We start from the raw sequence: 12,750 nt of genomic DNA, 5'->3' as shown, positions 1-12,750 counted from the left end.
CTTACCTGAGATGACTTGTGTCACTGCTGTCAACAGTTCCCTCTCAGCAATTGAAAGGCTACAACCACCTACCTTGATGCTCCTGGGTGCCAGCGGTTAGACTGACGGCTCCATTTTGATGTTGTCTCTTAAGGAAGACGGGGAAGTGCCTGCACCATATTTATTGGGGGACCTACGGAGCTCCAAGCCCCCTGTGCATGTCCTGACAAATGACCTGTCTGCATGTCACCTCAGGCCACATGAAATCTGACCATTTATCTGGCTGGAGCTTCTGAGGAATTTAAGGGTCCAACCCCAAGGGGTTTGGAAGCCAGACGGTGGGATCTTCAAGAGCATTGCTGCTGCTAACCCTCTCTGGAATCAAAGTCCCTATAAACAACATATAGTCTTCTTCTGGAAAAGTCTCCCAGCTCACTGGTGGCTGACAGGCTCCTTCTACCTGCAGCCCTATGGAGAAGACAGCAGCATTGTGTTCGAGACAGTTCTGGCCATTTCAGCTGAGCCTGAACCAGTTGTGTAAAAGATGCCTACTGTGAGCTTCTCTGCCTGCCCCTGCTGAGATCTCGTCCTTGAGGCTTGCTTAGCCTCTCCATCACCACCACTCCCCGCCTCTTCAGGCTTGGCCCTGGCAATCCTCACTGTCATATTTCCAATTTTGGCCAGCCCCACACATTCTGTGCACCTTCCTTGGAGAAGCAACCTCTGCCTGCAAAGCCCTTGGGGGCAACCTTCTGGCTGGGTTGACAGTGTGAGCCCGAATGTGAAAGGACGTACCCTGGGGAGATTACTTGGTGGCGTGGGTTAGGGAGGAAGCTAAGCAACAAAAAATTACACTCTATTGGGGTCAAAATCTCATTCACTTTTTGAGGCTGCAGTGAAAACTTGTTGGAAAACACTGAATTTGCAGCTGGCTGCTATGAACTGCTCCTCTGGTCCCAGCCTGCCTGAATTCAAGGTAACAGCCTTGCACTGATAGTGCTGTTGAAAGTAGGAGGAATATAAGGTGAATCAGGCTTGATATCACCTTCCTAGAATCAAACTGCTTCTTTAGAAGGGCACAGGTGCCATGAAGCCAGACCTTGTCCTGACTGTCCCTGCTTTGTGACTTTCTTGTGAGTTTGCATTCCGGGGTTCGATCTAAGGAGTTTCTGTCAAATGTACTGTTAGCATTATCAACATGTAGTGTTTTACTCTAGATTAATGCTGTATCTTGTGTGTGGGAAGGCATGTAGGTGTGGAGACAGAGAAATCTAGAGCCTTATTCTCCAGTGGCCTTGTGCTTTGAGGATCATTTACACCTTCAGCAACATGTAGGGGGGTGAGTACGGAAACACTGCTAAATCTGAAGGGCCTGCCACCCACGTCAGGTATGTGCAAGTGATGAAACAAAGCAACCAGCACATCATCTCTAAGGTCCACAGAAGTGGGAATTTTTGATATTTAATTATTCCTCCCATAACTAGAAGAAGGCTGCTCTCTGTAGAAGTGAGCTTTGCTGTGGTATGCTGCCCTGGCAATGTTGTTTTCTGAGCTGTTGCTTTGGGATGGATGCCTGAGAGCCAAGAGAGTAAAAGTGAATGGGAGGAAAGGTGGTTTCAACAGCTCATGGACAATGAAAGAAAGGAGCTGGGCTCTTCAACAAGAAAAGAGCTTCAGAGACAGAATAAACCATTTGCACGTTACATATATTTCCCCTTCCCAGTGCCAGCTCACATCCTAACACCTACTGAAACTGGACTGATTCTCATGTCTGGCAACTGGAGGAGATGAGAGCCCTCTCCCTTACTGTGGGTCCAGACCCTGCTAACACCTGCTCATGCTTTCACCACACCAGTCATCTGCCTGGTTGGACAGGGAGAGCAGTGTTTTCCTTCTCCCAAAACAGCCTCGCCTTAGGGAAAGTTGCGGGTAAGTCACTGATCAGCCTGTTTCAGCAGGGACTTGGGAACCTCTTCTTAAAGAACCATTAGCTTTGGAACTCAGCATCACCTGTAAGTATGGGTGGATCTGTGGCCTCAAAAGAGCCCATGACAGAAAAGGAACAGGAAGAAGGACTGTCAGAAGAAAGACAATGCTAAGCTTTCTGTGGTGGCACAGCTGGGGACAGTATCTCAGCTCGAACTGATGCTAGAAGGAAAAATCACAGAGATGCTCAGATATTCTGACTGCGGCCACTGCCACTCCGAACCTGCCTTTTGCAAGTGATGGGGTCTCACACTCCCCTGCCTGGACATCCTGGGCTAAAGGAGCACCCGTGGAAGCGGGACATGGTGTTGGTGCACCCTGCTGCATCCCCTGGGAGTGAGTCTCTGGGGAATCAGAAAGCCCTTTTGAAGGCAGGTCCGGAAATGCATCTGTCATGGCAGCACACGGGTGGAGAGCGGGGTGGCTCACACACCTGTCTGCTCGCTGTTCTGGCCTGGTGGGTTTGTGAAGGCCCAGCCAGTTGAAGCAGCTCGGCTTTCATCTCCTGTCTTGCTGAAGCATTTTGTGTCGAACTTTGAAAGCCTGGTCAAAAATGAAGCACAGCCAACTGCAGGGACAGCAAGCCCGCCTCTAAATCCCAACCTGCTGCAGGGGAGGCAAAGCAGGTGTGAAGTGGCTGGATACTTTTCCCATGCAAAGGGACTTCACCATCGCTTCTTCCCAGCCAGAAGAATCTGGGATGTGACTCCTGGGAACCCCAGCAAGAGCTGTAATTATATCAAACCTAATCAAGGCAAGCCAGCATGTGCTCCCTTCTTAAATAGTGATGAGGCTGGCAGTATGACAGCAGTATGACAGAGTACCTACACCTGGGAGTTTCTCCAGCAGCCGCTGCATTGAGCAGGGTCAGGGGCAGTCCAGCATGGGGTGCGAGTCCGCAGAGACCTCCCTGCTGCACCAAGGTGATCCGGAGAACGCCTTGGCAGGAGCTGAGCATTGCTGGGAGGGAGCTTTCTTGTTGGGAGAAGCTTGTGAGCCTCAAGGCTCAGCCTGCACCTCTCTCTGCCCAAACCTCACATCCCCTTGCTTGCAAATTTTTGGATGGTACAAGTGCCTCCTCCACCCTTGACTCACAGGCCTTTTGCATCCAGTGCCGAGCTGGTGCCAGTGCCCAGTCAGTGAGAGGACCCGGTGCCCATCACCTGGGCTCTGCTGCCTCCCCGTGGCATGTCCCCTCACCCCAGCCCTGGTACCACCCTGCCTGACCCTCTGCCCCCATGCAAGGCCAGACAGGTGTCTGGCCAGCCAGCCTGCTGGGTGTTTTGTCTGCAGGGAGCCCTGCAGAGCCCTGTTGCTCCAGTCCTGGTTTCTGGGGCTCATACCTCCCCCGGGTGCAGACCTGTGCAGCAGCAGGACTCACTCTCAGCTCTCTGCCTGCCTGGGCAGGGCTGGCAGGTGTGGGGGGCGAAGTGATTACAAAGCAGCCCCTGCCCATCTACCTGCCCATGGGTCCCCTCCTGCACTAGGGGACTGGCTGGTCTCTGGTCTCCTGCTTCATCCTTTCCTTCTCCTCTTCTGCCCTTTGCCATCCTTCCCAGTAGATCTCTTATGTTTTGTTTGGTTGGTTGGATTTGTGGGGTTTTTTGTGGTGTGTTTTCTTGTTGTTGTTTTCCCCTCTCAAAATCCTTCCTTTCTGCTCCTTCCATCTCTTCCATCTCCCCCAAAATAATCCAAACCTCACTCCCCCGCAGGGCTGGCACTGCTTGTCCCTTCCCCACCATCTCACCCCTGATGGACAAGCTGGTTGGGACCTTCCCTGTGCCACCTTTCCCTGGGCAGGGTGCGATGTGTTCTCCAGGATTGTAGCACATTGGTGGTAAACACACGTCCGCACGTGAAATGACCCTCTAGATATGATTGCTCAAGAATTCCATGGGCACATAAGCTTGGCTGTAGACAAGCCATCATGCAGCTCAACGTCCCACAACCTGCCCACCTACAATGTTTTTGGGGATGGGTTGAAACAGGGATTTGCTGGACCTTCCGGGACAGCTGCCGGTGGGGCTGGCAGCCAGCTGGCATGGAAGGTGCCACCGGAGAAGCAGACACCCAGCCCCTCACATCCCTTGCATAGGGAATGGGGGCTGCCTCCAGAGGCACTCGCTGGAGACCAGTTCCTCCGTGGGATAGACCAGCTCCTCCGTGGGATGGCTCAGCACCCACATCCTGGGGCTGGCAGCCCTGGAAGGTCAGAGCTGATGGTGGCTCTGTGGTGCTGGTGGCTTGGTGGCAGTGATATCACATCAGTGGCGGTGGCCTCTGGTGGCAGTTCTGTAGTGGCCCTATGGCAGCTCCGGGGTGGCCCTGGGGCGATCATGGTGGTAGCTCACTGATAGTGCAGTGATGACTCTAAGGTGGCAGGGGGGGCTCTATGGGGGCTCAGTGGTGGGGGCTCGGAGATGGCACTGGTGTGTCTGCGGCGACCTTGTGATGGCTGGCTCAGTGATGGTGGCTCCGAGGCGGTACTGGGGGCTTTGTGGCAGCTCTTAGGTGGCGTTGGTGGCTCCGAGTTGGCAGTGGGGACCCCGGCAGCCGCTCTCTGCCCGCAGCTGCCCCGGGAAGCCCCCCAGCCCGAGGAGCCGGCTCCCCCTTCTCCGGGCATGCGGCTGCCCGGCCCGCGCTGCCCGGCGCCTCCCCCGGACCAGCCCAACCGCCGGCGCGGGGGGAGCCACCCCCTCGAGCTGGACTGTTGTGCCTGTTCTCTCGTCCCGTAGCAACGTTGCCGGCGGGGGTTACGTGCAGCCGCGGCGCAGCGGGCCGGCCGGTGCGTACCGCCCGCCGGGGACGGCCGGGCCGGGGTCCCCCGCTCCGGGCAGTGCCGCCGCAGGCTCGGCCGGGAGTGAGCCCGGGGCTCCGGGGTCTAAGGAGGGGCTGGAACGGGGAATGAGGCCGCTCCTGGCTGGGCTTCGCGGTGGGGGAGGAAAGCAGCCTGGACGGGCAGGACAATGGCGGGGGGGTGGGGGCCGGGCAGGCGGATAGACAGACGAACGGACACGCAGGTGTGGGCTATGAGGATCACCCCTCGTGTTTTCCCCGGTCCAGCATAAGTGGGTGTCCCCCTCCGCTCGTGCAAAGCTGGGGTTGGTGGGCTGCTCTGCGGGGTGCCTGGCTCTGTCCCATCCCCACAATTAGCGACTGCCCTGGGGCTGCTGCTCCCGCACCCCGCTGGCGACCGGGGCTGTTGTGCTCGACAGAACGGGCGTTGTCGGGAGTCACGGTCTAAATCCTTGCTGTGGTGTCTCGTAGCACCCGCCGTGGCTGAAACCTCAGAGCGTGCGGTGTAACCTGGTCGTTAATGTCCTCTGTAATGAGAACACCGTTTGCCGTCACTCTTGCTGTTTCCCCCACTGCGTACGCAGGTTCTGGTGGCCGTTGTGTGGTGCTTTCCCACGGAGAAAGGAATGCATTTAAAAACCCGGAGGAAAATCAATTTTAAAACCACGCAAAATGTTGGAGGGAATGGGCTGTTATAAAACTCGAAATTACTTTTTTAAAGTAGAAGAGATTTGAAGTAGCGGATAATGTTTAAAGCAGTTTGAGAGCGCATTGCCTTGTCAGAGCTTATATTATCTGGCTCAAATTACAAGAAGAAGGAATTTCTACATGTTGGTGTCTGGATGGTGCTGTAGTTGTGGTTTTGTCCAGTCCATAGATAAACAGATTTCAGATAAATGACTACTAGATTTCAATCTGCAGTTTTGCTTTGGGGTTAGATTATTTTTAAAGTACTTTTCTCTTGTTCTGTTGCAATTTTTAGCTGTTTTGAACCTTATTTGACAGAAAAAAGTCCATTTTGTCAAAGCTTTGGATCAAAGAATCAAAGTAGAGGCAACAGATCAAAAAGCTCATACCAGACAGTGAGAAAGACATGTGGGAGTTTGACTTGGATATGAAAAGCCTGGATTTACTGAGAAATTGTAATTATAGTTTTGCCACGATGACACACAGACGCTATAGCTAATGTTGTGTCAGCAATGCTATTAGAGTATGCTCTCATTTTGAATAGTTCAATTTAGCATAATACAATGCACCTGGTGTATCTAGGAAAAATGCTTTTCAGGTGTGAGAGAGCATGACTGAGCTGCCAGGAAGATAGGTGTTTCAGCAGTGGTGAACAGCTTTTCAAAGCTTATTGTAGCTAAACCTGGGACAGCTTGGTGCAGGCTGATGTTTGCCACTGAAGAGTGGAGAGATGCTCCTGAATATATAGGGGCAGCAGAGTGAAGGGTTATGGAGGGAGGCTGAGGGTCTGCTCTCAGGAGACATCTCTTCTCCTTATCCCAGCTTTGAACCTCCCCTTGTGGAAGGGCCACCGAGTGGGAAGGGGTTGAAGGCTGCGAACGCGGAATGCGGCCGCAGCAGCCGGAGTGTGACACACAGGGCCCTGGGTTGTTTCTCACCATGGGCCATTGCTGGCTGAAGGCTCGAGCTGCCCTTGTGTGCTCCCGGTGAGATGGAAGGTGTTCCCTTCCCATTGCAACCCGAGCCCTGGCTGCCTCAGCAATCCACACCGAGCTCTGCTGCCTGGGGGTGAGGGTCTGGGGTCACCCTCGGATGGGGGGTGGGGAGGGCAGTCTGCCTGCTGGTCCTTGTTTTGGGGAGTGAGGAGACAGGAGGTGCCATCAGTAGAGTTAAAGGCTGTGGAAGTGTGAACTGCTCTGCAATAAACCCCTGGCTCAGCAGCTAGGCTGAATAAAAGAGACAAGGTCTTTTAAACCAACCTGGAGACTGTTCACGAGAGCTGGGTGGGAGCACTGAAGCACCCCCTCGCTGGAGGCTGGCACCGGAGCGAGCTCCCCATTGAGCTCTGGGAAACCCTGCTGGAACCCCTGGCCACGTCCCAGCAGCCGGGGTGGCGGGAGAGTAGGATTCCCTTTGTGCTTAGCAGTTCTCCCATTTGTATATCAGTTTTAACACACTCAGACAAGCTGTTTTACTCGTCTGTCTGGGGAATTGCTGGGAAAACTTTGGAGGCTTTGTTTTGTTCTTTATTTTGGATGGTGTGTGTCAGGTTTATTTGCAGTTACAAACACCAGACCCTCCCTCTGTGCAGCTGGGAGAGCGTGATAGATGGATGTTTTGAGCTGGACACTCAGTAGGGGTTTGTTTTATTTTGAGATAAGTGCTCGGGAAGGACTTTATGGAGGGTGAGCACAGGGGGAGCAAAGCAGTGAAGAGTTAGGTGTGCTGTGGGCAGGCTCAGTGCACACTTTCCCTATTGCGGGAACTCAGCCATCATTGGCAACATCCACATCATTTTGGTTCTAGGCAGAGATAGCCAGTCCTGCTGAATCGGGAGTGGGCTCAATTGCTCACCCCAGTAAAGGTTCAGATGAACCTTGCATTCCAGAGTTAGCTTTTTTTGGGGTGCTAAGAGGTAAAAATGCAGCAAGTCATGTTGCCACCTCTGCTCCTGTTCCCAGGAAGAGGATGTTGCGGTGACACATCAGGAGAGCCACCCCAGGGCTGTTCCACCTTGCTGCTGTTCTCTGTGCCAGTGCAGCAGGCACGAAACGGTCCAGCAGTGATTCATCAGGAACCCTTGGATCTTGGCTGATAGCAATCAGTCCTGCTGGGCTGCTAAAATAGATATGGCCAGAGCATGAAATAGCTAATAAAAACAAAATCCTCCATGGAAAATTCATTTTTCAGGGTACGAGGTTCTAGTTGCTGCACCACAGAGAAGCTGAGAGGAGAAATATTTGAGATTTTCTATCTTGAACAAGGGGAGGGGGTATTATTGATCTTGTCTCCCAAGTCTCTCCAATCTGTTCGTTTACTCCATTTCACTTAAAGGATTCGCATCATGGTAACCTTGATTTATTATCTGATTTCTTTTTTGAATCAACCTCTCAAAATTGTGCACTGGCTTGAACCTGCAGTAATAAAGCAGCACAGTTATCTCTGGCACGCGTGTCATGCTTTCTCTGCTGAGTGTACCCGATTCATTCTTGCAGACAGGCAGCAAGGTGAAAATTAGAAAACATTGCCCTTTCTGATCAAGAGTATAGGATGGACAGAGTCTTCACTCCATCCAAAAGCAGAGCAGAGAGGACGTGGCAGGAAGGGATGCCGTGTTGTCACCTCCATGTCTGGATGAGACTCCAGACAGGTACTACTGAGTCCTACCAGCCCAGACAAGGTCTTTCTGATGCTTAGCTCTGGCAAGCTGGAAGGTTCCCGTGTAGCAGCCTGTTGCAGAGGTTTGGCCTCTGAAATTCAGCAGGGCAGACATGTGGGTCCTGGCAATGATGCAGGACACAAACTGTTAGTCAGGTAGGGCTGGATGAGGAGTCTGGGTCTAACCCTGAGCAGGAATTGATGAATAAGCCATATTGCACTCAGAGTATCCTTGAGAGACATCACACAGAGCTTTGACTCATAATTTATAGGAATAAGATATGTGAGTATGTGTACATCATCACATCGGTGCGTGTGTGTGCAGGCTGGAGGGGCTTGTGTCACTTTAGCTGTACTAATTACTTACAGTAGTAATCTCTGTGTTTAGAGAAGCCTAAAATCATGGGCTGCAGTGTCATTGTGTCAGAAGTCTGAGGGCTTCTCTTAATTAGTATTTCTCAGTGCGCAAAGGTTTTTATAAAATAAAGCTGTACAGCTGTGATATTTGCTTGGACTTGAGTCTCCCAAGGTGGATGGGTAGAAATTATTTGTGAGCTGAGATCATCAGCAAAAATATCCCTTGCAGGAGGAGAGAGAGGGGAGCTTCTGGCTATATTTTAATATTCGTTACGTGATGCTTAAACATCTTTCCTGAATTATTTAAATGAAAGAGTCAGACTTTACACCTGGGAGTAGCTGTGTTGGTATCTAGGCTGGAGTCTATTCCCACTGGAGTCAAGTGTGACAAGGTTTTTAAGGGATTTGCGTAGAGCAGAAGTAGCATTTCTCTTGTAGTGTCAGTTTACTCAGATTCTGGCAGCCTTCTGAATGCTGCCACAGATCTGGGAAGCCCCTGCTGCTTCAGGAAAGCAGCTTTTCATGCATATACTGCTGGTTTTCCCCCTTCAAAACCCATTTGGAATAATAAAGTGCTCTCTTTCCCCAGGGTTAGTGAGCCATCAAGTCAGCCACGTGAGACTGATGTTCCCCAGGTCACAGAGGCACCACTTGGTACCAAAGCAGGGGGTCCAACCTACCTTGTTACCCACTCATCTTAGCAAGCCAACGATATGCAGCACGGTGGGAGGGTGAGGACGAGCACCAAAGATTGAATGTTTAACAGGCTCAATGTCTTTCCACTCTAGTGAGCACAGGGTTGCATCGTAGCACTGTTCTCCTAAGAAGATGGAAAAAGCAAAGAAGGATTTGACAGAATCTCTGGGTTGGATCCCCAGGCCTCCCAATATCAGTAATCAGGCTTCAGGCTGTGACTGCAGTCAAGGAACAAGTTTCTTGTTTCCCGATATGTGCAAACAGGGGCCAAAAAGACTCTCCACCTTTAGGCAAAAGAAGCTCTATGGTGATGTCCTCACTCCAGGAGCCTCCAACATCTCAAGGGTAGGTGCAAAGATCAATTCTTTACCACTGTCCTTCTGAAATGGGAAGACCTACAGTACACCTGGTATGGAGAAATACAGGTTTCACCCTAGGTCCTAGCCCTTCGTTTTGATCAGAGCCCTATGTGCAAGACCTTGACCCTCACAAAGTGAAGCCATAAGGCTCTTCCTGATGATCGCTGTGTTGCCTTCCTCAATGGCCAATGCCATCTGTGTTGTCGTGGTGTTGCCCGGGTTTAGGATGCCAGCATGGCAGGGCACACATACAGTTGTGACTGCAGGTCATATTTGGAAGTAAAACCCTAATGACCGCCTGCCTCATCAGCCCCTGATCCACATTTTGAGCTGACACCAGGCTGTACTCTGCTGAAAAATCCCCTGCCCCTTTGTGCATTGGGCTGAAGTTTCCGGGTATTTGTGCCTCTTTGAGCCTTTTCTGACCAGAATTCACAGTCTCAGTTGTCCCTAAAGCTCTGGTGAAGTGGGTCTTACAGTCTCACTCTCTCTCTGGACCTCTGCAACCCACCCTTTCACTGTGCCACAGCTGTGCTCTGCTCTCTCTGACGCTTCCCTCACATGCTGCATTTCAGGATGTTTGTGCTGGCCCCCGCATGTACCACTCTTTGGTAAGCCAGGCGAACCTCGAGCAGCACACCCCTGAAGGTAAATATACTGAGAGGAAACCTGGCGTGGCAAGAAATGGGGCCAGAACTCTTAAGGTTGCTTATACTGAGCGTGCTGGGAAGTGGGCTGGTGACTCTAGGTTAGTGCTCTGCTTTCATTCTCCTGTCAGTGCCGGGAGTGGTGCTGAGCTGCTTGAATGTCTCGTGAAAAGTGAATCTCATTTAGAGGTGGAGCAAAGTGATCTGACTGGGTGGTAAAACTCTGCTCCCTTTTCTCCTGGATATATCTCCCCAGCGTTCAGGGTAGGTGGCATTGCTGCCTAGGGGAGGTTGGTCCTGAATTTGCACTGAATTTGCACACATTATAATTGTGTATGGAACCAGCAGTGCCCCTTTCCTGTGAAAATGGGACCTGCCTACGAGCGCTGTACTCAGGATCTGGACACCCATAGCCAAAATCATGGGCCTCTCTCATTTATTCCTTCTGCATCCAACAGTGCCCCAGAGCAGCTTGTTCTCCCTAGATGCAAGGGGTCTTTGTGTATAGGGGGCTGCTGGTCCCACCTCCTTACAAGAGCTTGTTGTATCATAGATGCTCAAATACAGAAACAGAGCATGGTTGGAAGGTCTGCCAGTGCTTACCTGGCCCCTGGAGCACTCCTGGGCATATGGATCATAGCCTGGCAGCAGGTGGGGAAAAAGTGTGTGTGTGTGAGAGGATTTTAGTCTTAGAGAAAGATGGTAACTATATATACCACCTTCCTGTGCTTATAAGTGACATTTATTTTCAAGAGTGAGGACAAATGAATGCATCCTCAAGTGAATCTTGACAAGCTAGACTCATCCCTAACAAGTGGAAACAGATCTCTATTTATGATCTGCTGCTTCTTCAAGGGGGGAGAAGCTATCAAGCTGGAAATGTAAATGCAAATGAAACACTAAGTATTGACATAAATAGTTGATAGTGCACAAAGTGCCATAATGGATGGTGCCATGGATTTTGCAACAATGAAGTGACAAAATTGGAACAGCTGTGCTCCCTGACAACAAATATAAATCAGGGCCATTCTGTAAAGACCCCAAGCAAGAGATATGCATGAGGCTGAAGGAGCTATAGTAAACCCTCTGCGTTTTAGAGATTCCTCTACATTGTTCTAAGTGTCCATGTTGGTGTGGACAATGGAAAAGTTTAGGATCATATTTATTCCGGGCTAGGATAGCTATGGGGATTGTGTCAGGGGACATTTAAGAAGGGCAAGGGAATGACCTCTTGGACCCTTTCTATTCCTGATCGTCCTGAAACATGCCTGGCTTCAGATTATTGACTGCTCTGCACAATTACTTTGAAATCAAGGGGTCGCATCCATGGTGCAAGCAGAAGCACATGGAGCAGGGTGAAGGATTGGGCCCAAAGCTTGACATCCAAAATACCTGCTTACAAGCCAGAACCTTAAGTCTCTCCTTGTAAAGTGTGAAAGTTCATCAAATAAAAAGCTCTCACTCCACTGAAATCTATTTTTAGCTCAACGCTTATCTCTGTGTAGGGAATAGTGCTTTTAAAGCTTGCATGCAATTACTTCATTTAGGTTAAGTTTCAAATTCCCAGTTTGCTGCTCTTCTATTATTTGTGGCTTGTTTAGCAATATAAACAGTTTGTTTTATTTATGGGGTAAATGACACGGTTTAATTTGAGCCAGTTCTTGGAAATGTATACTTTTTGTTTAGTCCAAATTTCCGCTCAGAACGTTTGGCCAAATCGTGAGATTGTTAGCTGTTTAACTCGATGTTTTCTCACACCACTGCTGATGTGAGTGGGAGGTTCGCTTCGGAAAAACTGAGGAGAGGTTTGTCCCAAGTAAGGCATGAATAGCAACTTCATATAAAGATGACCTGAGCGGCTTGTTCTCTCCTGCAGTATTCACAAGCCCTTTATCACCATCTTGACCAAGTTCTTCCCAGCTACGACTGACTCTTGGTCTCGGAGCACCCGGGGAGGCAGGGATCCCCGCCCCTTTCCGAGAGCGAGGGAGGCCATGCACTAGAGACAGTGGCTTGTCCACGATCACACCGAGAGGCTGTAGCAAAGCTGGGAACAGAACAGAGCTCCTTAGAGCCAGGTCAGTTCCTGGCCTCATAATAAGGTGTGTGATAGTAAATCTCAGTGGAGGCTGCTTCTGTGCCATCATTTCAATATTGGAAAACCATAACGACTTATTGCAGAAGGAAAAAAGGTCTTCCTTTCTGTTTTGCATTTGGTGTCTGTTTGATTTCTCTCGCAAATCCAGTGAAGTGGCTTCTGCTGACAGCCCTGGAGACAGCACAGTCCTCCTGTGTGTGTGGATGTAAAGCAGAGTGATGTCTGGTGGTTTCAGACGTATGTTTGTCTCTTAGTCACAACCTTCCAGATGCCTGAGGACTTTGCAAGTATCCTGGATAAGCAAAGGATTGGACCAACCACTGAGAAACTCATCGAGTCAGATTTCCCAGCACAGTCATTCCAGCCCAAAGTGCAGGTTGCCTTCAAGGTGCTTCCAGGGCAATGTCCTCGCAGGGTTGAGATAGAGAGGTAAGTAACCAGGAGGCAGCTAGAGACATCGCTATGGAATGGAGACAGCAGATTAGGG

At 50.7% G+C, this 12,750-nt stretch overlaps 1 protein-coding gene across 1 annotated transcript in view; it reads left to right on the top strand.

Annotated features, from left to right (window-relative positions):
- Positions 1–9,411: 9,411 nt before the first annotated feature.
- Positions 9,412–12,750, top strand: part of DNAH1 (dynein axonemal heavy chain 1) — a gene marked incomplete at both ends in the record, with an annotated part of 68,388 nt that continues 65,049 nt past the window's right edge. The window contains 3 exon segments of the mRNA XM_080350581.1: positions 9,412–9,504; positions 10,094–10,166; positions 12,518–12,692. Of these exon segments, the coding sequence (XP_080206707.1) occupies positions 9,412–9,504; positions 10,094–10,166; positions 12,518–12,692 (341 nt within the window).

The sequence above is a fragment of the Nesoenas mayeri genome, assembly GCF_963082525.1.
Source record: "Nesoenas mayeri genome assembly, chromosome: 10".
Classification (NCBI taxonomy): Eukaryota; Metazoa; Chordata; class Aves; order Columbiformes; family Columbidae; genus Nesoenas; species Nesoenas mayeri.
This window is presented reverse-complemented; position numbering and strand designations above follow the sequence as displayed.